The following is a 25,600-nucleotide window of genomic DNA, read 5'->3' on the forward strand; positions in this document are numbered from 1 at the left end:
CAGGGAAGCCCTTAGTATGAATCAAATTCATGGCATCAACTATCAATCATAATCTCCACTGCCCTACATGTTAAAAAGAACACAGGAATATCATCAATGACTCAGCAATAATTAGTAATGTCAGTAAATCTTGATCCTGAGTACATATCTTTTTAAGATTCCATGTGATGGAATTGAGGTAGGGTACAGCTCTGTTGTACTGAAGTTCAGGACTTGTTTTAAAGAAAAGCCCTTGATGCAAACTGAACCAGCCATTTTTTTCATGGAAAAAATATTTACTTGAAAGAACTGACAGCCCAGTTACTTAGTCTTGGGTAACTGGCAGATATTTTCTCAAAAATGAACAAAGCAAGCTTGTCACTTAAAGGAAAACAACTGACGGTATCTGCTGCCAATGATAAAACCCGAGCTTTTACATGAAAAAATGGAATTTAACTCAACTTGAACCATCATGCTGAGCTTGACAATTCCCAATACTTAAGGACTTTGATACCAGTGGTGATATTAATAAATGTTATTTTTTAATGTTGCATAGTGCAGTGTGTCAACACTTAGAATATCTGCATAACTCAAGGAATCATTGTTTTACAAATTACTAGTGCATGATATTATAAGGTCTTGCTTGAATAAGGAATCCATTCAAAGTGCAAGACAAAGCAGGGAAATTTAATGTAACAGAAAATGATAATTCCTTGGTGTGGCTTCAGATTCTATACCACAACTAATCATTTAAGAAACTACCACCTACTTAACAAGTATGAGTACAGTATCAAGAAAGATGATCTAGAATTATCTGAAAAGGGTATTAAATTATTTCTTCCTTTTATATATATCTGCGTGATGCCATATTTTCTTCATGTTTCCACTAAACTTTTTACAACAGATTGAAGCAGAAACAGGGATGAGAATCCAGCTGTTTTCTATTAAGTCAAACATTTAAGAGACTGCAAAAACATGAAACACTGCCACTCTTCTCACTAAATATATTTTGGAAAATGTAGCTATTTTTCATAAAATATTTATGCTAATGTGTAATGGGTTTGGCATTTTAAAACAGTATTTTTAAAATGTCCCATTTTTAAATTTTAATGTAGTAAATATTGATACACATAACCCAGATATACAAAAAACAAAATAACAAAAAAAATTTGAGGTTCTAATTTTTAATACTATGGAGTTCTAAGACCAAAATGTGTGAATGTCTCAAGGTGTTTCAGGTGTTCAGCATTTGTGGATAAAAGGTTCATGCCATTTCTACTTTGATCATTCTAGCATTGTTTCTTTAAGCTATAAAATATATGTAAGGCAGTCAGTTCAGTCACTCAGTCATGTCCGACTCTTTGCAACCCCATGGACTGCAGCATGCCAGGCCTCCCTGTCCATCACCAACTCCCAGAGTTTAAACAAACTCATGTCCATTGAGTCAGTGATGCCATCCAACCATCTCATCCTCTGTTGTCCCCTTCTCCTTTCGCCTTCAATCTTTCCCAGCATCAGGGTCTTTTTAAATGAGTCAGCTCTTCACATGAGGTGGCCAAAGTATTGGAGTTTCAGCTTCAACATCAGTCCTTCCAATGAACATTCAGGACTGATTTCCTTTAGGATGGACTGATTGGATCTCCTTGCAATCCAAGGGACTCTCAAGAATCTTCTCCAACACCACAGTTCAAAAGCATCAATTCTTCGGCACTCAGCTTTCTTTACAGTCCAACTCTCACGTCCATACATGACCACTGGAAAAACCTTGACTAGATGGACCTTCGTTGACAAAGTAATGTCTCTGCTTTTTAATATGCTGTCTAGGTTGGTCATAACTTTCCTTCCAAGGAGAAAGTGTCTTTTAATTTTATGGCTGCAATCACCATCTGCAGTGATTTTGGAGCCCAAAAACAGTCTCTCACGGTCCACTGTTTCTCCGTCTATTTGCCATGAAGTGATGGGACCGGATGCCATGATCTTTAGCCAACTTTTTGACTCTCCTCTTTCACTTTCATCAAGAGGCTCTTTAGTTCTTCTTCACTTTCTGTCATAAGGATGGTGTCGTCTGTATATCTGAGGTTTTGATATTTCTCCCAGCAATCTTGATTCCAGTTTGTGCTTCATCCAGCCCAGTGTTTCTCATGATGTACTCTGCATGTAAGTTAAATAAGCAGGGTGACAATATACAGCGTTGACGTACTCCTTTCACAATTTGGAACCAGTCTGTTGTTCCATGTCCAGTTCTAACTGTTGCTTCCTGACTTCCATGCAGATTTCTCAAGAGGCAGGTCAGGTGGTCTTGTATTCCCATCTCTTGAAGAATTTTCCACAGTTTATTGTGATCCACACAGTCAAAGTCTTTGGCACAGTCAATAAAGCAGATGTTCTTCTGGAACTCTCTTGCTTTTTTGATGATCCAGTGGATGTTGGCAATTTGATCTCTGATTCCTCTACCTTTTCTAAATCCAGCTTGACCATCTGGAAGTTCACGGTTCATGTATTGTTGAAGCCTGGCTTGGAGAATTTTGAGCATTACTTTACTAGTGTATGGGATGAGTACAATTGTGCGGTAGTTTGAGCATTCTTTGGCATTGCCTTTCTTTGGGATTGGATTGAAAACTGACCTTTTCCAGTGCTATGGCCACTGCTGAGTTTTCCAAATTTGCTGGCATATTGAGTGCAGCACTTTCACAGCATCATCTTTTAGGATTTGAAATAGCTCAACTAGAATTCCATCATCTCTTCTAGCTTTGTTCGTAGTGATGCTTCCTAAGGCACACTTGACTTCACTTTCCAGGATATCTGGCTCTAGGTGAGTGATCACACCATTGTGGTTATCTGGGTCATGAGGATCTTTTTTGTATAGTTCTTCTGTGTATTCTTGCCACCTCTTCTTAATATCTTCTGCTTCTGTTAGGTCCATACCATTTCTGTCCTTTATTGAGCCCATCTTTGCATGAAATGTTCCCTTGGTATCTCTAATTTAAATGTATTTTGTGTCTAAACATATTCAATCCTTGAAAAATAGTTTTATTAGTCTTTTTTATTTCTTGGCTGCACCTCAGTTTGTGGAATCTTAGCTCCCCAACCAGGGATTGAACTGGGCCGTTGGCAGTGAAAGCTCAAAAGTCCTAATCACCAGACAATCAGGGAATTTCCTATTAGCCTTTAAATTGAAAAATATATACACAAGCAATTTTAAGATTCAAACAGTACAGAAGTATGTTGAAGTTGTTTTTTAGTTAAAAGGCTGTATAAAATAATGACCCATTTGTAACTTTGTAGGGGAAAGAGATGGAGAAGGCAATGGCAACCCACTCTAGTACTCTTGCCTGGAAAGTCCCATGGACAGAGGAGCCTGGTGGGCTGCAGTCCATGGGGTTTCGAACAGTCGGACACGACTGACTTTACTTTCACTTTTCACTTTCATGCATTGGAGAAGGAAATGGCAACCCACTCCAGTGTTCTTGCCTGGAGAATCCCAGGGACAGGGGAGCCTGGTGGGCTGCCATCTATGGGGTTGCACAGAGTTGGACACGACTGAAGCGACTTAGAGAATAATTATAACCATTGTCTTACCAACTTATCAAATGTTTTCTAGTTTTTAAAAACTATCCTTATCCTTTTATCCTTACAAAAACTACCCTTATCCTTATATTTATCATAAGAAGCAGTAAAAATCTGAAGTGTGTACTATACACCAGGCATTGTACTAAAGAACCTCTGTGACATGCTATGATCACTGATAAAGATACTGTCTCCTGATACACTCTTCACAGCTGAAGCCTTAGGTGTCAAAGCTGCCTTATAACTCTCTTGGCATGAGCCATGAAGTCCTTGTTTTGATAATGATTATCTTCTTTCTGGATCGTATTTTCCATTTTGAGCCAACTGATACTGCTTTAGGTACTGTCTTGTTCTGAAACACTTTGGATGTATTAATAGGATCCTACCCAAATTAACTCAAATAACTGAGGCTAGGGAAGAACTTACCATAAGAGAAATATCCAGAAAATTCAGAGAAATGTTGAACACCTAGGCGGCAGGAAGGGCAAAAACTAAGACCACTGTCCTAAGCAACTAAGACGAGGTCCTCGGCAGTGGGAGGTCACAAACTCCAGTGCACCACAAGACAAATTCAGATTACTGAGAGAGAGCTCCCATTGGCTCATCCCAGTTTGTGCCTTTGTTCCTTTGGGTCCCTTGTCCGTCCTTCATCCAGCTTACTGTCGGGGAGTAAGGGCACCATGGGAGGATATGACACCTTAGACTGCCCCTTCTAACAGCTGCGGGCAGGAACAGCCTAGAATGTACCTGGTGGTGTGCCCCCATCTCTTCATTCTTGAGAATTCTGATACCTCGATGGTCCATTTGTGTGGAACTGGGATAACCTACATTTACCACTGGCTATGATAATGCAAGGGGGTCTCCAGTGAATTCCTCAAATTCTACCCGTATTTATTCCAACCAGTGCCACGAAACCTTTTTCTCCTGTGAAGGAACCTGGAATGATCAGATGGTTATCACGGTTTCCATTTTGGTGGACTGTGATTGAATCCCTTGGTGGAATTGTTCTTCCCTTGGATGTCAGATTCCTCATATTTATAGGACCCAAAGCTGTAGGGATAATATAGAATTTTTTTTTTTTTTAAGAAATTGAGAAGAGCCTTTTTGAAATGTGTTGCCTGACAATCAAAATTTATATTTATGCCACTAAAGCTAACACTGAATAAACATGAAAATAAAGCTAAGAAGTTGCATGGATGACTGAAATTCAAAAACGTAATTTCAATCATTAGTTTTCAACTTGTCCCAATGAATCTAGAATTGTCAATAAGTAAAGCCTTTCTCAAAAACTCTTCAAAGTTGATAAGACTTTGGTGGTCAGTCAATCAAAGGAATCTCTTTTGTTAAATCTTTGATTAACATCTATCCTCAGCCTATTTCCAAAAGTTATTGTTATCTTCCTAGGATAGGTAAAATATTTGAAATATTTTTGTAACTTCAATTTTCTGGCTTTAGTTGTTTTTCTTAATCTGGAGGATTTGGACCAAGTCAGTCATCAGTCCTTTCAGTATTTAAGGTCAACTGTCTAATCTCAAGGAGAAGGCAATGGCACCCCACTCCAGTACCGTTGCCTGGAAAATCCCATGGATGGAGGAGCCTGGTTCCATGGGGTCGCTAAGAGTTGGACACGACTGAGCGACTTCACTTTCACTTTTCACTTCCATGCATTGGAGAAGGAAATGGCAACGCACTCCAGTGTTCTTGCCTGGAGAATCCCAGGGACAGGGGGAGCCTGGTGGGCTGCCGTCTCTGGGGTCACACAGAGTTGGACACGACTGAAGCGACTTAGCAGCAGCAGCATGTGTACTAAATACTGAAAAGTAAAAAATAGCACTGATACTCAAAATGACATTTAAATCTTTATTGATATCATTGTTTATGAACTAATCGAACTACATATTCTTTCAAACTGTATCCTTACAACTTAAAGCCAAGAACTTTTCTCAGTATTAAAACTTCCAAAAAGGGTTGAGTTACCTATAAACATCAGGCACGATTCTAAGTTCTGAACCAAAAAATTCTTTTAATGCAATTAATATTAATGTTTTTCAAAACATTAAATGGAAAACTTCCAGTTTCCATCTATTTTTCAAATAAAAGCCACAAGAAATTAATTACTATGTTATACAACTTGCTTATATCAAGTTATGAAGAAAAGCATCGTGTCAATTGCTAGGACCTCAAATTAATACATTTAGGTTCTGTATAGTTTGATTTACTCTTTGTTGTAAAACTGCTAACTTGAAATAAGGACTCTGTATAGACACCATATTTTGAAATCATATAGCTAATATATCCATAATATTTTATGATAGTAGTATCACATTCATTTGTTAGAAATTATTCACAGGTCCTAAATACTAGATGATTGGAATGTCACACTAAGGAAATTACCCTTATTATTCTAATTATATAAATATCTAATAATTATATCTCAGAAATAAAAAGATATTCTTTAATATTGACCGAATACTTACTACATTTTGTAATTAAATTTCTACTGGCTTTCTTTATTTTAGCTAACCTAATATAATCTAATAATCAGTTTTTCTTTTTTACAACAAAGCAAGCCTTTAGTTTCTCTTGTGATAAATCCCAAACTTTTTTTTTAGTTGTCTTTAGAAAGAGAAGAATAGTTTGATACAAGAACACAAGAAATGCTTTTAACAGTTGTATTATCTTGTCATTGGGAATCGATGACTAAGCTTCAAAAAACAATTAACAGGGATGAAAAGATACAGAGAGAGAATTCCATAAAATAACATTAAAAAAAAAAAAAAGGCAAAAACCCACTCTAGTAGTCTTGCCTGGAAAATTCCATGGACAGAGGAGTCTGGTAGGCTACAGTCCCTGGGATGGCAAAAGCTGGACGTGACTCAGCATGCACACACTGAACTGCACTGCACTGCACTAAGGTATGGTAATCGGTAACTGAACTGCAAGTAGATATTGTAGTGGATTAACACACTTGAAAAACAGGGCAACCATATATCAAAAACATTCAACAGACTCACAAAAATCAAAAAGAAGAGAACATAAGCACACAAAAATGAAACTCATCAAACTACAAAAGGAAAAACAAAAATTAAAAAAAAAGGAACAAAGAAGAAACAAAAAGTTACTGGAAAACAAGGTTTACAAAGGCAATAAATACACACCTATCAGTAATTCCCTTAAATGTCAATGGATTAAATGCTCCAATTGAAAGATGCAGAGTGGTTGATAGGATAAGAAAACAAGAGCCTACAATATGCTGCCTGCAAATGACCAGCCTGGGGCGAAGGACACACATAAATTTAAAGTAAGGGGATGGAAAAAGATATTTCTTGCAAACGGAGATGACAAGAAATTGGAGGTAGCAATACTCATTTCAGACAAAATACACTTTAAAAGAAATGTCATAAAGATAGATAAAGAAGGACATCATATGAGGATTAAAAAAAAAATCTGGATCCACATTGAGTTTACAGACTAAAGAGTTAATATTATTCCAAAATGCCTTCATGTTTTAAAAAATCAATACTCTATTACACTGTATATATGAAGGCTCATTGAACTATTCTCTCTACTTTTGTGTGACTGAAAATGCCCATAATATAAAATAAGAAAAAAGGTTCTGTCAACAGCAAATGAACAGAAATGTTCCTTGGACTAATAATCCTATAAATTCAATACTGCAGAAGCTTAGTATCTGGAAGAAATTTCAGTAAACTGTCACAACGTCAAGCAACAAACTAACATTTTTGTTGTTATAATTTCTTTTCACTGCCTCTAATATTTTATGTATTTTAAAAGTATTCTATTCTTGCTTTAGTCTTACTGTGTTTGCTCTTGGGAAATAGAATAAAAAGCAGAAAAGATCCTATTAAAAAAAAAAAGGCAAAGCAAAAAATAGCACACAAACATTTGGCATAGATTATAACCAGCTTATAAAACTCAGCAGATCTGAGTTTTATAAGCTATAAACCATTTTGACACTGATTAAGCTGACAACACATATTAGCTGCCTTGTCTACTATATTGGTTGACCATTAAAAATATTAATTAGATTGTCACCTACCTGGAGTCAAGATTTTTCAAGAATTAGTTCATTCTTTCTTTGTAGCTTAGGCTTATTGATCATAGAACACTTTATAACTGTTAATGTTTTCTTTTACGATGTTGGCATCATGGCAAATTACAATCTTGAAATGCTTTTTTAAAAATTACTGATTTGAACACAATGCTTCCTAATAAAATTTTGGCAAAATTGAAAACTTTAAAGTTATCTCCAACATATGTAACCTTGTTTGCTTATTTTTGTTTAAATTAAAAACTTGGACCACATAAAGTTTGTTAAATATGGAAGGTTTAAAAAAAATCGGTTTAATTTTATTTGAGAGAATCTCTTTTCAAAAATTATCTATTATTTGTATATCTACAATGCATAGTATGATGGTACACAGTACTTTTGATAACCCCTAACTATTATGAACTATCCAATTAGAAGTTTTAAAAGGATGAACATTTGAATCTTCTAGTTCCGTATTTCTCTGATAAAACGTGAAAAAAAAATGTACTTTCTAGCCATGTCTTAAAAATTAACTAACTGCTTAATTTGTTCTGTTTGCAATGACTGTCTCCTTAACAACATCTTTTTACTTTTGAATTCTTTGGGGAAAATAGGAACTGTTGGCATAAGCACTTTTTGACCACAAGAAAGAAGGCTGGAAATCTTGTTGCTGACATTGATATCTGATATGGGAGGGTGAGGGTTCACATTTAAGGGTGGAAGGAATCCTGGTCTGGTTTGTGTACTGTTGTGATCTAAAGGGAAAGCTCCTGAACCACGCCTTTCTAAACGGGCATGAGTTCTCCTGCTCAGGGGACCTGGGGGGATATTCTCCAACAATTCTTTGGACCCTGATAACAAGGAAGAAGATGGCGAGAGAATCTTTTTTTTTCCTATAAATGCTTTGCCATCGTCTGAAGCTGCAGGGGTAAGACCAGCTGAGAGCTGGGAATCAGAGCTGTAGTGATTTGCTCCTGAGTTTCTTTTTTGAACTATACTTCTTAGGGTGGAAGCAAATATTGTCTGGTTAGAGTCTGGCTCCTGATCCACTGGGATGTCAATGCATTGCTGATTTCCTTCTGAAAAAAATGATTGATGATTTACTTCGTCAAATGACATCTTTCTTGAGCTGGCCTGATCAAAGGCTCTTAGCAAATGCGCAGTGTCTTTTACATCAATACTTTGGTGCCTAGTAATGAATCGCTTGGAAAGTGCCAGCCGGTTGGCTTTGTAAGATAATTCTTCCTCTGGAGTAATATCCTGAAGCTCCTCTTGTAAGGAGGCCACTCTGTGCATTAATAAGGGAGGACTCCTGATCCAGTGAGGAGCCTGAGGGAGCTTGGGCCCATTAGGGGTCAGACCAGGCTTCCTCACAGGGGAGCCTCGATCCCCAGTATCATCACTGCTTCCTGCAAGCTCCAGATCTTTAAAGCCAAAAAGTGTCGTTTCAGTTTCAGAAGAATGTGAAAGTGGTGGTGAGGCTGTTTTTAAGTCTATTTCTGAAGGAGTGGCACAGGTGGCTGGAGTATGACACCCATCCATACCCCCAGGAGGCATATTTAAGTACTGTTTGGTGGTGTGCCTGCCAGAGGGCGATTTTGCTGTTGTTATGATAATGACCTCTTTCCCCTTTGCCTTGCAAGCACTAAGGAGAACTTTCAGGGTCTCTCTATCTTCTGAATTTATAGCATAAACCAGGGCCGAGGAACTAGAATGATCTTGCAAGCTGAGGTCAGCCCCGCTCTTTAGGAGCAACGAAACAACTTCAGGACCAGCTTTTTCTAAGCAAGCATGCATTAAGGCAGTTTTCCCAGATTTGTCCTGTATGTTGGGATCAGCATTGTTTTCTAACAGGTATTTAACCATTTTGGCTTTACTGACACTCTGGTGATCAACATGTTTGGTCTTACAAGCAATCATTAAAGGTGTTTCCCCACGGTCATTGCTCTCATTGATGTAAGCGCCGCCTTCCAACAAGAGTCTTGTAAGGCGAAGCCGGCTCTGATGGACCGCTTTAATTAGGGAATTTCCATCACTGGAAATTTCTACACATTCATCCATCTTCAAAAGTCAGAATCAATACCTGGTTATCAAAGAAGATGAAGAACAAAAGATTAGTTGGAATCAATGTCCCAATTTATATTCATGTTGTTAGTCACAATTTCTGAAATATGTCTAGAGAAAGAAGACATAAATAAGATTGTTCTTTAATAAATACAGAGCAAAATAGTGAACTGCAAAATTAAAAATAATTTTAGAATAGTAACAACCTTTAGGGCATTCAAACTAAAATTTACTTTTAAAATCTTCCTTGAATATTTATGACATAACACTAGCCTGATATTTCTCTAAATCCCACATTAACTAAATAATCATCATCTTATTTTCTACTTGGAAAAAATATTTTAAAAATAATATTAGAATGCAAATTTAAGCAAAAAAGCCAAATTTCTGTGTAACTGCAACTGAATCAACTAAAATAGAGCATGTTTATGATAGCTTAATATAAAATACTTCTTAGTATTAAATTACTTAAACATGCTCTTCAATTAAATAATATAATTAAGATCTAGATTTCCAATTTGAGGGGCATTTTGATGTTTCTTTTAAAGGATGAAAAATATCTGGACTACAAGATGTTAAAAGAACTGATGTGTCTGACACTGAGATAGGAATGATGAGCATGTGATTATGCATTTTTCTTGATTCCATTATTTAAATCATATACTAACTAGGTTACAGGGTTGCTGCTGCTGCTGCTAAGTCGCTTTAGTCGTGTCCGACTCTGTGTGACCCCAGAGACGGCAGCCCACCAGGCTCTCCTGTCCCTGGGATTCTCCAGGCAAGAACACTGGAGTGGGTTGCCATTTCCTTCTCCAATGCATGAAAGTGAAAAGTGAAAGTGAAGCCGCTGAGTCGTGTCCGACTCTCCGTGACCCCATGGACTGCAGCCTACCAGGCTCCTCTGTCCATGGGATTTGCCAGGCAAGAGTACTGGAGTGGGGTGCCATTGCATTCTCCGAGGTTACAGGGTTAGCAATGTACTATTGGGTTGAATTTTGACAGCTGCTCCAAAGGCGTTTTCTAAGCTAAAAACAAATGAAGACATGTAGACTTCATAAACATTTTATTGTTATCATTAAAACGGAAAATGATTTATGTTTAATTTATTTAAATCATTTAGATTCAAACTCACTCAACAGATAATTTCATTAGGTGGTAAGAATTATATCTTTATCGAGAGCCAAGGAAATGTTAGTTTTATAACAGTCCTTGGAGCTAGGGATAAAAAGCAAATAAAAGTTTATGTAATATTTAAGTCTATTTCATTTAACTTGGTAGCTTTGATAAATTGAGAAGGGTTATTTATTTTAGTCATTTACTTTTAAGATTAAGAATATTGGACATGAATTTCTATTGGATAGTAGAATAGATAATAAATATGACTTCTTAAAAGAAAGAAGAGATGAAGAGAGCAGAAAGAAAGTGAAGAAAAAAGGGATCGACATGTATACAGAAATTAATTCAGTGATAAACAGCTATAAACTCTTAATATTGTGATGGGCTCTGAGCTATAATGGTACAGGCCCCAGCCCTGAGGAGCTTATATAGCTGTTTGGAATAAGCAGCTGGTTATGGGTTAAAATCATGAGCACACACAGACTTTAATAGTGTGAGGATGGAATGGGGGCTTCACAGAGACCAGTCATTTGAGCTAAGCCTTGATGACTGTGAAAGAGTTTGGCAGGCAGAAAAAGGGGGAACAGAGAAGTAGAGACCACTCCTGTGCAAAGACATGAAGACTTTATTTAGCACATTTAATCACAGATCAGGCTTTATACCAATACCATAATCAACTTTAGGAAAATACTTTAGCAGATGATTATGTTTAGGGTGATACGGCAGAACAAACACAGCTAATTTTTAGCCCTGCCTGAAACCCCCTGAAAGTAAAGATTTTTTCTTCCAGAAAGACATAAACTCACAACGATAGCGGGCAAAGGACAGAAGATGACAGCAGCATTTTGGAAGCCAGAAAGCAAACGAGCCAGTGGTAACTGACTCAGCCAACCTGAAAAGGCTGTGCCTCGAGTCATCGTGGCAGAGTTGAGAGCTACCCCACGTACACCACAGAATCCTCGAAAGAGGCAGCAGTTGGAGGCTCTAGAACTAGCTAGTGAGCAAGTGGAGAGTACAGCCCTCCTAGAGGGTTAGGAGAAGGACGTGAGAGAGGCAGTTAGATCCCTGGGACTTGCTCCGAGAAGTGTGGTGGGCCTACGTTGGACCACCAGCAGCAGCACCACCTGAAACTTGTTAAATGTGCAAAATCTCAGGCTCCGACCCCAGACCTACTGAATCAGAGCCTATGGTTCAGCTAGATCCCCAGGTGACTTGCATGCACAGTAAAGTTTGAGAAACACTTCGCCACTCCAAGCCAGGGAGACAGAAGACTGTCATCTCCCACCTCAAAAGATGTCCAGTTTATTCTCCACAAATGGTGAAACAGAGAATCTCTGGACTGAGAGACACTGGGTATATCTGAGGACAAGAAAACAGGAGAATAAGTGACTGTATGCTTCTTGTTTAGTCACTAAGTCATGTCCGACTCTTCTATGACCTCATGGAGTGTGGCCTGCCAGGCTTCTCTGTCCATGGGATTTCTCAGGCAAGAATACTGGAACAGGTTGCCATTTCCTTCTCCAAGCTGCTACTGCTGCTGCTGCTAAGTCGCTTCAGTCGTGTCCGACTCTGTGTGACCCCATAGACGGCAGCCCACCAGGCTCCGCCGTCCCTAGGATTCTCCAGGCAAGAATACTGGAGTGGGTTGCCATTTCCTTCTCCAATGCATGAAAGTGAAAAGTGAAAGTTAAGTTGCTCCATCTTCCCAATTCAGGTACAGAACCCTTGCAAACCCACATCTCCTGCACTGCAAGCAGATTCTTTACCACTGCGCCACAACAATGATGGTATGCTTACTGACCATCAGTATGAAAGGACTCACAGCATCGCCCCCTACTCAGCTTCAAGAAGGACGGCAGCCATATCTTTATTCTTCAGAAGAAAACAGAATAGGCTTCTCTCAAGAATGGGACCTACTAAGGAGAAAATACCTACAGTACTGATCACAGGGATTCCTCAACATGCCACTCAAATCATCCCACAGAGGGGTATAAACGTCCCACGTGTGCTCAAAGCTTCACATTAGCTTTTTAACCCAAGCCCTTTAATCATGAGCATGCAAACAAAAAAGCCTCTTATATTCAAGGTAGAGCCCAGAACAAATAGCAAATGTAACCTGGAGAAATCCAGAAAATGAAAGCTTCCAAAACTCATTATCCTCTAATGGATAAGAAGATATTGTAACCAAGAAACAAGGATATGAGTCTATTAAAAAGAATTTTCAGAGACCATAAAAAGCTCTCAAAAGATAAAAACATGATACAAACTGCAAAAGTCAATAGAAGGGTTGAATAATAATGTTGATAAAATCTCTAACACAGTCAAGCAAAAAGAATAGAAAGAAAAAAAAAAAACGAGAAAATTAGAGGACTAGATCAGGAAATCTGTGATCCAACAGAAGTTCCTGCTAGAGAAAATAGTGGGGGTGGAGGAATGGGTGAGCAGGAGAGGAAATGATGAATAAGATCAAGAAAATTTTCTAGATGTGAGGGACTCAAGTTCTTGAATTGAAAGGGCTCAATTAGAACACAGCACAGTGGATGAAGACAGATGCTGACCATGGCACATTGTTATAAATTTCCAGAACACTGAGAAAAGGGAAGATGCCACAAGTTTGGAGGCAAGTAAGGGGAGTGGAATGGATAAGTCACCTAGTAGAGGATCAAGAATTACAATGGATTCAGATATATCAACAACAATAATGAGAGACAAAAGAGGGATATCTTTTTTTTTTTAATCTGAAGGATAAATGATTCCCAGGTTAGAATTCTCTACTAGCTAAACCATTAGTCAATAATTGGGAATCACTTTCAATTGAATCCCAATTCACTTTCAAGAATCTACTGAAGAATATCATCTATCAAGATGAAATGGTGGAACAAGAAAGAAGAAACGAGATCTGGAGATCATCAGAGGAGAAGCAACAATAATCCCCAGGAAGATGGTGAGATGCCAGGATAATGAATGTGCACAGGCATCCTCTTTGAGACTATGCTGCCATTTTACCATCTTGTTAACTGAGGACCAAATGCCCAGGTGAGCCTGACCTCAGTTCTTTAACCGGCTTGCTTTTTCCTCACCGTATCTCTGCTCTCCCCTCCATCCTCTGCTTTCTGGGGCAACCAATGACACTCATTTCAGCCCTGCTCAAATGTTCTGCTTTGACCTGCTCTGAGATCTGGGGATAAGTCATGGTGTGTGTGTGTGTGTGTGTGTGTGTGTGTGTGTGTGTGTTAGTTGCTCAGTCATGTCCGACTCTTTGAGACCCTATGGACTATAGCCTGCCAGGCTCCCCTGTCCATGGAATTCTCCAAGCAAGAATACTGGAGTGGGTAGCCATTCCCTTCTCTAGGGGATCTTCCTGACCCAGGGATCAAACCTGGGTCTCCTGCACCACAGGCAGATTCTTTACTGTGTGAGCCACCAGAAAGCCCTGAGCTTAGGAGGAGACTCAAAACCCACTGCCTTTGGATATCCAGTATCTGGTCGACACTGTAGCCTGCCAGAGGCCCTGTCATGGTAAATCCATGTTTCCCAGGATTCACTCAAGACCTTGCCCAGAAGGGCTCTCGTAAACACTCAGGGATGCTGAGCTGAACTGAGATCCAGAGATTGTTCAACTTATCTTCTCCCGAGAACTTTTGCCATATTTTGGCAATACTGATCTTCCTTTATTCAACTAATTTGTGCTTGCTACCCAGTTTACCAAAAAATTAATGGTCTACTTAAGGATTATATACAAGTGGGAAACTGGGGAAAAAAGAAGCAAAGGGAATGATCTACACAAAAGTCAAGACCACGTGACCTCTTGGTGGGGATCAGGAGAATAACGCACTTTGGGAGGGACATGGAGAGGTTTTTAAGATTCACCTGATGTTCTGTCTCTCAACCTGGATGGTATGTATATAGGTATCCGTTTTATTTTTATTCTTCAAATAGTATATACTTCATATGCTCCTCTATACAACACTACTATTCTCTATTGTAAAATGGGACATATATACAAAAAAGAACATAATATTTATGTAAGAATGTCTTATAATTAAAATTTATAAAGAGCCATATTAGGTCTCAGTTTTCACAACATAAATCACTTTTTGTGGTGTTTTCAATAGTATTTACGCCTAGACTTTCAACTAGTCAGCTTCTATAAGCAGTATTCAAAAGGATATACTTATTCATTTCCACTTCAGTTTCATTAATGATGTTAAGCAAAGAACAACTACTCAATATATACAGAACAGCTATAAATACAATGAAAGTAATACATAAAATATATTATTTTTGTCCTCTGTGCAACCTTCTAAAAAAGCTATTCCACAGCCAGACGTACCTGCAACCTAGGAATTTATGGTTGGCTGACAGATTGAGGCCCAAATCAGAGGTCTATTCAGAATGTGAAACATCTGAAAAGAGCTCACATGAGACAGTGATCACAAAAAAACCCTTCTTTTAGCGTTTTTCATATACAAATGGGTTTAATAAAGCAAAGAGACTTATAGAAATGAGCTGGAACATAATCTAAAATATAAAAACTACTCTGTAACTGTCATTCAAGAAGAGGTAATAGTATCAATCATGTAAAAACACCTCTGACCAAAAGTAGCATTTGAGAGAGATATTCAAATGAGAACCAGTTGCCAGATACCAGATTTCAGTATTAAATATAGTTTCTACTATTGGAGCCAAAACGCTTTTTTTTTTTTTTTTAAGTTTTAAAAGAAATCTTTTGGAACAACATTCAAATTTTTTCACCTATCCTCACGTACAGACCTTTCTTCACAGTGCTAAACCTGGCCACTTCCTGCCATAACTTTCCCTCCCACAGGAAAGTTTCTCTCTCACTGGGAGAAGAAGGGGAGCTGGCTGGGATGGCTAAGCCGGGCAGTGGTTCCGCCGTGGTCCCGTGGAAAGAGAAGATGCTGTGAGCTCCAGGGCTTCAGAGAAGCTGGGAAGTGGCACCACTAGCTGGCTGCAGCTAGCAAGGATGTCCACCATGCAGCTGTAGGCAGACCCCGCCCCGGAGTACTGCCGGCTGTCAGAACAACAAGGCTTAACTTGCTCATTATAAAGACTTCTAAGCTACTGGATCATCGAAAAAGCAAGAGAGTTCCAGAAAAACATCTATTTCTGCTTTATTGACTATGCCAAAGCCCTTGACTGTGTGGATCACAATAAACTGTGGAAAATTCTTCAAGAGATGGGAATACCAGACCACCTGACATGCCTCTTGAGAAACCTATATGCAGGTCAGGAAGCAACAGTTAGAACTGGACATGGAACAACAGACTGGTTCCAGATAGGAAAAGGAGTACATCAAGGCTGTATATTGTCACCCTGCTTAACTTATATGCAGAGTACATCATAAGAAACGCTGGGCTGGAAGAAGCACAAGCTGGAATCAAGGTTGCTGGGAGAAATATCAATAACCTCAGATATGCAGATGACACCACCCTTATTAGGCAGAAAGTGAAGAGGAACTAAAAAGTCTCTTGATGAAAGTGAAAGAGGAGAGTGAAAAAGTTGGCTTATAGCTCAACATTCAGAAAATGAAGATCATGGCATCTGGTCCCATCACTTCATAGGAAATAGATGGGGAAACAGTGGAAACAGTGTTAGACTTTATTTTTTTGGGCTCCAAAATCACTGCAGATGGTGACTTCAGCCATGAAACTAAAAGATGCTTACTCCTTGGAAGGAAGGTTATGACCAACCTGCTGCTGCTGCTAAGTCGCTTCAGTTGTGTCCGACTCTGTGCGACCCCATAGACGGCAGCCCACCAGGCCCCGCCGTCCCTGGGATTCTCCAGGCAAGAACACTGGAGTGGGTTGCCATTTCCTCCTCCAATGCATGAAAGTGAAAAGTGAAAGTGAAGTCGCTCAGCCATGTCCAACTCTTCGAGACCCCATGGACTGCAGCTTACCAGGCTCCTCCATCCATGGGATTTTCCAGGCAAGAGTACTGCAGTGGGTTGCCATTAAAGCAGAGACATTACTTTGCCAACAAAGGTCCATCTAGTCAAGGCTATGGTTTTTCCAGTAGTCATGTATGGATGTGAGAGTTGGACTGTGAAGAAAGCTGAGCGCCGAAGAATTGATGCTTTTGAACTGTGGTGTTGGAGAAGACTCTTGAGAGTCCCTTGGACTGCAAGGAGATCCAACCAGTCCATTCTAAAGGAGATCAGTCCTGGGTGTTCTTTGGAAGGAATGATGCTAAAGCTGAAACTCCAGTACTTTGGCCACCTCATGCAAAGAGTTGACTCATTGGAAAAGACTCTGATGCTGGGAGGGATTGGGGGCAGGAGGAGAAGGAGACGACAGAGGATGAGATGGCTGGATGGCATCACTGACTCGATGGACGTGAGTGTGAGTGAACTCCCGGAGTTGGTGATGGACAGGGAGGCCTGGCGTGCTGCGATTCACGGGGTCTCGAAGAGTGGGACACGACTGAGTGACTGAGCTGAACTGAACTGAAGCTACTGGACTGATCACTTTAAAAAAAATTCTTAATTTTGTTTTGGGGTATTTTGTATTGCCGACTAATAATGTTGTGATAGTTCCAGGTGAACAATGAGAAAGGACTCGGCCATACATATACATGTATCCATTCTCCCCCAAACCCCTCTCCCATCCAGGCTACCACATAACACTGAGCAGAGTTCCTTGTGCTGCACAGTAGGTCCTTTTGGTTATCCATTTTAAATGTCAGATGCTCACTTTTTAAACTGCTTACACTTGATAGAGAAATTTTGAAATTGTTTAAACATTAAATTTTTCAGAAAAAAATGTCACCACATACTTTATTCTCCATGTGTATATATATATTTTGTTTCCTAGTGTCTCATCTTGTAATCAGCACTTTATTGGAATAACCCCCTTGTCTTTATGCCTTCACCTTCTTTCAGTCTGTTCTCTTCTCTCACCTCATCCATTTGCACATCAAAAATGCTGATACTGAAGTTTGACTAATTTACTTTTCGCAGAGGTAAGCCCCACCTGGGATGAAGACCACTTCTCTAGCCAACAGTGATCCTAGTTCAGAAATGTTCCTGCCTCACGTCTCTTCCTTTGAAACATCCTCACCGAGGGCAGCTAGTGCGAGTACAGTATTCACATTGAGTCAGGCTCTGTTATAATCTAGCTTATAAATGATCCCCCAGTTCAGTTACACCTTCCAAATAGATTGTTCAACTGGAGAAAATCTGAAGGTCAGGTAGACCCAGACTTCCACCCTGACTCTCCTAGTTTCTAGCTGTGTGCCCTGGTCAAATATCTCAGCCTCTCAGAGTCTTGGGTTCCCCGTTGGTGGAAGACAATCATAAAACATTCATCCCCTGGGGGCTGGTGATGAAATCAGACAACATCTGGAAAGAGACTTTCCTGTGTGCTTTCCTACTCACTGTGTTCTTCTTTTTAAAGTTTTTATCTCAGAATTTGGCCATCTTTTATTTTTATCATGTCTCTAAAGCGAAAAGTGAAAATGTCACTCAGTTGTGTCTGACTCTTTGCAATCCCATGGACTGTAGCCCACCAGGATCCTCTGTCCACAGGGACTCTCTAGGCAAGAATACTGGAGTGGGTTGCCATTTCCTTCTCCAGGGGATCTTCCCGACCCAAGGATCTAACCCAGGTCTCCTGTATTGCAGGCAGATTCTTTACCAACTAAGCCACTGGGGAAGCCCACCATGTCTCTAACTCACAGGCTATTTAAATAACATAAAAAATTTAAAATGTTGTTTTTCTAGAATCTGTAAATAATGTTTGTAAACATAAATGGAACCTAATAAGTGAACTATGGAATAAGATACCCCTTTAAGGGCATTTTCCTTATAATTTCCAAATACAATAATTTCAGCATTAAAGATATGAGTAATATAAGATATTAATTATTAAACAGCTGGATAAATTGTTTTTATTTTAAAATTAAATTGTCTTTAACAAGGCTCATGATTCATCATGGCATATTTACTCTAGTCTTTTACCGCCTCTCTCAATCTTCTCCAGGGGATCTTCCCAACCCAGTGATCGAACCCAGGTTTCCTGCATTGCAGGCATATTCTCCACCACCTGAGTCACCAGGATGGTCTCCATCTCCCAAGGCCCTTCTAAAATTACAGTTTATTTTTTTTTAAGATATCTATTCTGAAGAACAAAGAAAACTGAAAGAGGGTAATATCAGATGATCAATTTCAAACATGCTGAGGAGGCAGAGGTGGGGGTGGCATGGTTAACTGCGTTAACATAGTAGAAGCTACATCGTGAAGCCCCCTAGGGAGATGGCCCCAGCGAGAAGGGAGCCAGTTTACTGGCAGGACCCCGGAAGCTTAGGACATGGAGGTTCCAAATGACACAGAAATTGGCAATGAGGCACAGGGTTGAACATGACAGGATGGCTGGATAGAACAACTGGACCCCCAGAACTTTACGCCACCCCAAGTAGACGACCACTCTCCTAGGCAAGAAATGAAGATTTGTTCTTTAAACAGACTGATCAGGGAGGCTCCAGCCTTGGAAGCCACATGCTGAAAACGGAAGAAACTGAGAGTCTATAGGCTACATGGTGCAATTCCCAGCTCGCTGCCCTGACACCAGGGTACTGGGAGGTAGGAAAAATAAGTAAAAGGCATTGGATCTCAGAATTATGAGCCCTATAAAAAATCTCTATAGATAAATGAAGCAATTCAAATCATAACCACATTCGCCCCTCCAGACACCCACTCTAAATGGAAATAGAAAGTTACCTGAAAATGTTATTCAAAATTTCATACTTCACTTATGTCTTTTCTCTCCTTGGATGAGTTTTCTGTCAGCCAGCTGTCAGTTCCTACTAAAGGAAATCAAAGCTATTCAGAGCGACATAAATACCAATAATTTGTTCCACACATCTCTCCCATTTGGAGTCTAGTTTTTTAATTCCCTGTTAAGGAAGACATCCCCACAGTGTTTGTGCAGTTAATCATGTTTCACTGATTATAATCTGTAAAGTGTTAGGAGTGGATTCTACGCAGGGCAATCCTGTGTGTGTGCATTTTCGCACACACACACGCACTCACGCACACAGGACGCAGCCTGCCCTGCAAAGACTGTTGAGCTGTGGCATTTACCTGGTCTGCCCCATTCTGTGCTGAGGTCTGTCCCATTGATGTGGCTGAGGGGGGAAAGGTCAGAGAACTCCCAGAGTCACTTCTCTTACCCTCCTGCTCGCCAGGACTTGATATATGTTCCCATGTTCCTTCTCCTATGTCTCCTTGTTTCTTAGATACCAGCTTCCCCCACTTTATCCCCACGTTAGGAATGGGGAAACAGAGGAAAGTAGAGTTCTGTTTTGAGTACCTGATTTGTGTGATATCTATGGACTTCTCCAGTGGCTCAGTGGTACAGAATCTGCTTGTAATGCAGGAGACGCGGGGTGGGGGTTCGATCCCTGGGTCAGGAAGATCCCCTGGAGGAGGGAATGGCAGCTCACTCCAAGGGTTCTTGCCTGGAGAATCCTCACGGACAGAGGAACCTGGCGGGTTATGGACCATAGGGTCACAAAGAGTCGGGCACAACCAAAGTGACTGAGCGCGCACAACTTGACACCACCACAGGGGCCAAGGTGCCTTAGAAGCCATCGTGGAGATAATAGGCTGGGTCTTTCCTGTGGCGTTTTTCTCCCCAAGCCACTCCTAGTTTTCCTGTCATTCAGGAAGAAATTTTACTTTCCTTTGAGCCTCTTAGTCCACCTCCAAACAGGATCTATGCTTCCTCTCTAAAAGTTATTAATATTTATCTGGCCATGGTGAGGAAGAGCAGCAAGGGGCGAGGGGCGGGGGAGGTGGGGGGGCGGTGGTGGTGGAAATTAACAAATGAGTTTCAAGCTGGAAACCCAGTCCCTCACCTTTGCCCCAGGTTACTCTGTCTTTGTGCTGCCTGCAGGAGACCAGAGCATGCTCAGAGGGGGCAGCAGGCAGTGTGTCAAAGCCTGGGGCTCTGTCTCCTCCCAAGTTACCAGCCCTGGAGAAGCTGTTCCTCTGAGCCTCTGTTTCCGCATTCCTAAAGTGGGGATAATTTTTACTGACGATGACTGTGAGGATTTTAGAAGATCCTTATATATTTGCCACTTAGGAATTCAATCATGACAGTTTCTAAACATGCATCACTAAATGTGAGTGCTCTGGGCTAAGGGGTTTGAGAATGGGGGCTAAGGTGCCTATAACCAACAGGTCTTCCACCTACTATGGGCCTAACATGGAGAGCTTGCTAATTAGATCCCAGGCTCGTCCCCCAGTCCCACTTCCTATTAGCTATCAGTCCCTGCCCGAGGCTCCCCCATCAGACTGTCTCCAATCATTTCACCTCCAGGGCATCTGAGGCTTAGCTCTGCTGCAGGAGCCAAGGGCAGAGACAACTGCCCTGCCTCAGAGTGGGCAAAGAGAGCCCACAGGTCTAGAGAAGAGTACAGCCTTGAGTTACAGCAGCCGACGTATTGGAGATCTCCTGCCCTACCCTTCCCAGACAGGTCTGAGAAAGTCCAGACTTGCAGTGGGAGGCCCAGGCCAGGATGTGGAGGCCAGCTGCACCTGGAACGAAGCAAGCCTGCTTGCCACCAGCAAAAGACCTGTCTCCTTCCCTATGTAAAGGAAGGGACAAAGCCAGCACAAAAGATGCCACTGAGATTGTCCCAGGGAACGTCATGACTTGCCAGGTAAAGTGTTCTCTGGCACCGGGCTCAAAAGAAATATTTAGAAACGACCCAAGCTGGTAAGGTTTGCTGTCTTTCCCAAGCGTACCCCCAAAGGGCTGGTTACTTCTACTTACTGCAGGCGACCTCAGGTTTGTGGTGCTGGGCCCTGGGGAAGCTGCACCCCCACAGTCCTCTGCAGAACCCGCAACCCTCCAACCCCGCCTTCCCAGCACACACACATAAAGACATGCAAACCTATACCTCCAAGTCTCAGGGAACCAAGGTGATGGGATTTCCAGGCTGCCGAGGATTCTGGAGGCGTCTTCACAGTCCTCGCGGCCTCCGGAACGGAGTTGTTGCCTCAGTTTTTCCCGAGAGCGGGGAGGGAGCGAGCCCGAGGAGCTGTCGGAGAAGGGCACAGGAAGGTGACTGGGGCGACAGCGTCGGGACACCGATGGGGGCGGGGTGCGCGTTTCGTCGCCTCTGCTCCCAGCCAGGGCACAGCTGGCAGGCTGAGGCGATGGCCATCCACGAGACGGGGTTCTGACCAGAGTCGCTGCAGAGCGGTCCCCGCACCGCCCGCCCGGGGGACACGGCCATCCTTTTAGGAAACAGCACGCCCGAGAGAAGCCATTGACCCTCTGCTGGGGGCAGGCGCACCTCTGGACCCTGGTTCTCCGACAAGGGGCCTGGGGTCCTGGTGCCAAAGCTGTATGGCCCCAGTAGGCTCCGGGGGCCCGGCTGCCGGCCCCTGTGTGACTCGCATTTGTGAAGACAGTGACTGCAAACGGCTCCGCAGCCCCAGCTAACCCGCGCCCCGCGCCCGGCCCGCACCTCCCACAGCCAGGCGGCCGCAGGCACCTGCGGAGACGCGCCCAAGTCCGCCCCTCCGACCCGCGCGCTCTGGCAGTCGAGCGCGCGCCGTTCCCGCTGCGGCGCCGACCCGCGCCCGCGAGGCCCCTGCCCGAATCCTCTCAGATATTCTGTGGCCGCCGGCTGCCCTCATCACCTCCCCATCGCTGCAAGGCCGAGAAGGACGCGAAACTCGCTCGCCCGCGGGGTCCGAGCCCGCGCCGCCGCAGAGCCCCAGCCAAGAACGGGCGGGGACTGCAGGAGGCGCGAGTGTTGGTTCCGCGGAGCGCGCCCGGCTCGGCGGGGCAGTCTCTGGAAAGGACCCGACACTCCGGCGGCCCTCGGTGGGCTCCAGGGCTCCGCAGTGTCAGGGCGCAGGAGATGCCGTCTCCCGGGCCCAAGTATACCCGGTGGGGCGCACGGAGGCCCTGGGCCGGGGCTGCGCACTCCGCGCCCTCCTCCCGGCAGCCGACACGCAAACCAAAGTTTTCCTAACTGCAGCCCGCACAGCCGGCGCCGCACACTGACCTGCGACGCGCTGTCTAGTCGGCGGGGCGCCTCCCGCCTTCCCGGTTCCGCTCCGACCCTTCGCGCCGGTGGACCCAGGGCGCCGTCCGAGCTGGGATGTTGACTCCGCTGGCTGCACCGCCGCTTGAGTCGCAGATCCTGGTAGGTGCAGCTCTGTCCCCGCCCCCGCTCGGCGGAGAGATGCGGGCAGCGGACCCGGAGCTGCGAAGCGGAGCGGGGGCCGGGAGGCGCGCACCTCGCCAGAAGCCCGGGCTGCGCCTCGTTTCCGCTGGGAGTGACGCGCGGGTTCGGGGCTGTGCTGCAGGTGGGGGCGGCGGGGCCAAAGTCTGTTTCGGCCCCGGGGACCGAAGTGTGGCCTCTGAAGCCCCGCCTTTTGTCCCCTCGAGTATCCGCCACCCGCTATCCTCACACCCCAACCCGGCCACAGCGCTTTGGCTACAGCGATCTGGCCCAGAACAGGGGCGGCAGGGTTTTTTTTCCAGTGCAGGGCGTCGGTCACCCCTACATAACTGCTCTTGGTTCCCCCTGTCCATGTCTGCGTCCCTCCTTCTAGTTCTTATCCACACGGCTGGTCCACGCGTCCGTCCCCCACGGGTCTCTCGTCCCCTTTCCCGTCCCTGTCCTCTGTTTTGGTAAAGCCAGAATCTCACTTCAGGTTGAGGCATTCGTGGGAGCAGCTGTTCTTTCGTTTTTGTGAGTTTATAACTTGATTCTAGTATTATCAAAACATTAATACATATTAATTGACTTATACTTTACATGTGAAACTCCTCTATGGAATTAAAAAGAGACGAATTTTAAGCAATGATTTGAATTCATTTATCAAGAATCATCTGGTGGAGAAAGGACCGTGACTGTCTTTTATGGTTGTTCAGATGACGTCAGTTAAAAATAATTTGTAGTTTAGAGTCCTTAAAGGGGGAAAGTAGATTTAACTCTGAGAGGATTATTTAGAAAAATAATCTGCTAAAATTGGCCCCTTAGTAAGTATATGTTAAGTTCATAGGTTATTTTAACCTAGAGTTGAGCTCTATGGAGCTGGAGCCCTAGGTTTGGATTGTCGCCGCATCCATTTGTTTGTGGAAATCAGAGGTCACAGGAAGCAATTGGGTAAATTTGCATGAAGGCACAGGTCTCCTTTCCCCCATTAAAAAAGTTTTTATTAGTGTATAGTAGATACTTGGAAAAGACCCTGATGCTGGGAAAGATTAAAGGCAGGAGGAGAAGGGGACAACAGAGGATGAGATGGTTGGATGGCATCACCAAGTCCATGGACATGAGTTTGAGCAAGCTCCTGGGGCTGGTGATGGACAAGGGAAGCCTGGCCTGCTGCTTCCATGGGGTCAGGAAGAGTCAGACACCACTGAGGGACTGACCTGAACTGAACTAAACTGATAGTAAATATTTAATAGATATGCTTTTCACAGTTTCAATGATTTTACTTATACTAACACATCATTAACACCCAGAGACAGACTATTACCAGTTCTCCAGAAGACTGTCTCTTTTTTCTCTCTTCTAGGGGGCAGGGTAGTGGCTTCAACCAACATAGATTACTTTGGCTTATATTTACACTTTGTAGCAATTGAATCATGAAGAATATACTGTTCTGGCTTCTCTCTCTTAAAACTATGTTGAGGAGGTGCATACTATCTATAGATTTAGCTTGTTCATACTTTTATTTATTTATTCATTTTTGACAAGCAGTGCAAGTGAAGAGTCTTAACCACTGGACTGCCAGGGACGTCCCTAGCTTGTTCCTTCCTTTTGCTGTATAGTATTCCATTGTGTGAATGTCCCTCACTTCACTCATCTTATTACTGATACACATTGGAGTAATTATTCAGATAATGCTGCTAGGAATGTTATAGCAGATGTCTTTGGTGAACATATATACACATTTCTGGTTGGGTATGTACCTAAGAGTGGAATTGTGAGTCATAAATAGGCATATGTTCAGCTTCTGTAAATATTGCCAAATAGCTTTTCAAAGTAAATGATCTAATTTTCAGTCCTATCTTATTAGTTTTTTATTGCTGCAGGGGTTCCCAACCTCCAGGATCTAATGCCTGATGATCTGAGGTGGAGCTGATGAAATAGAAATAAAGTGCACAGGAAATTTAATGTGCTTGAATCGTCCCAAAACTATTCCCCTCAACCCAGTGCTTGGAAAGATTGTCTTCCAGAAAACCGGTCCCTGGTGCCAAAAAGATTGGGGAGCACTGCTGTAAGAGCTAATCCACTTCCTTGCCTTTTCCTCTTTCTAGAGGCCGCCTGCATTCCTTGGCTGGTGGTCACTTACTCCCTTCATATCTCAGTTTCTCCCTCAACTCTGCTTCCATTGTCACACAGCTTTGTCTTCCTCTGCTTCCTTCTGTCCTCTTGCTTCACTTTCAGAAAGACTTTTGTGACACTACTGGGCCCACTCAGATAATTCAGAATAATCCCTCATGTCAAGATCCTTAGTTTAATTACATCTTGCAAAGTTCCTTTTGTAACATATTCATATATTTCAGGGACGAGGATGTGCACCTCTTTGGGAAAGGTATTTTTCAGCCTACTCTACCTGTCATCAGGGTATTGGGACAGATGGAGAGAGGCTGGACTAGGGGAAAGAAGGACAGTGAAGCCTTGAAAGAAGGACACTTCACACCTCCCTTCACCTTGGGAGGATTGGTGCTGTTGACTTGGGTACTGTGCCAGGGCTGGTAAGCAGGAGAGGGAGGCTGATGCTAGAACATCACAATCCTGGACCACCAACATGTCTGAGGCAAGAGG

At 42.6% G+C, this 25,600-nt stretch overlaps 1 protein-coding gene and 1 long non-coding RNA gene across 3 annotated transcripts in view; one reads left to right on the forward strand and one right to left on the reverse strand.

Moving 5' to 3' along the window:
* Positions 1-5,426: 5,426 nt before the first annotated feature.
* On the reverse strand, positions 5,427-22,948 carry ANKRD34B (ankyrin repeat domain 34B). 2 transcript variants are annotated; one of them, XM_070373064.1, is made up of 4 exons: positions 22,823-22,948; positions 21,704-21,844; positions 19,518-19,600; positions 5,427-9,680 (listed from the first exon to the last, which is right to left on the reverse strand). In XM_070373064.1, exon 4 carries the CDS (start codon positions 9,656-9,658, stop codon positions 8,120-8,122), a length of 1,539 nt encoding a protein of 512 aa, XP_070229165.1. In that variant the 5' UTR covers positions 9,659-9,680; positions 19,518-19,600; positions 21,704-21,844; positions 22,823-22,948; the 3' UTR covers positions 5,427-8,119. The 2 variants fall into 2 exon arrangements, with proteins under 2 accessions (XP_070229165.1, XP_005904602.1); XM_005904540.2 differs by having other exon boundaries at positions 19,518-19,603.
* Positions 22,458-25,600, forward strand: part of LOC138988474 (uncharacterized) — a 38,995-nt gene continuing 35,852 nt past the window's right edge. The window contains exon 1 of the long non-coding RNA XR_011464682.1: positions 22,458-22,963. This is a non-coding gene — a long non-coding RNA (uncharacterized lncRNA). The remainder of the gene's footprint in view (positions 22,964-25,600) is intronic.

The sequence above is a fragment of the Bos mutus genome, chromosome 7 (genome assembly GCF_027580195.1).
Source record: "Bos mutus isolate GX-2022 chromosome 7, NWIPB_WYAK_1.1, whole genome shotgun sequence".
Taxonomy (NCBI): Eukaryota; Metazoa; Chordata; class Mammalia; order Artiodactyla; family Bovidae; genus Bos; species Bos mutus.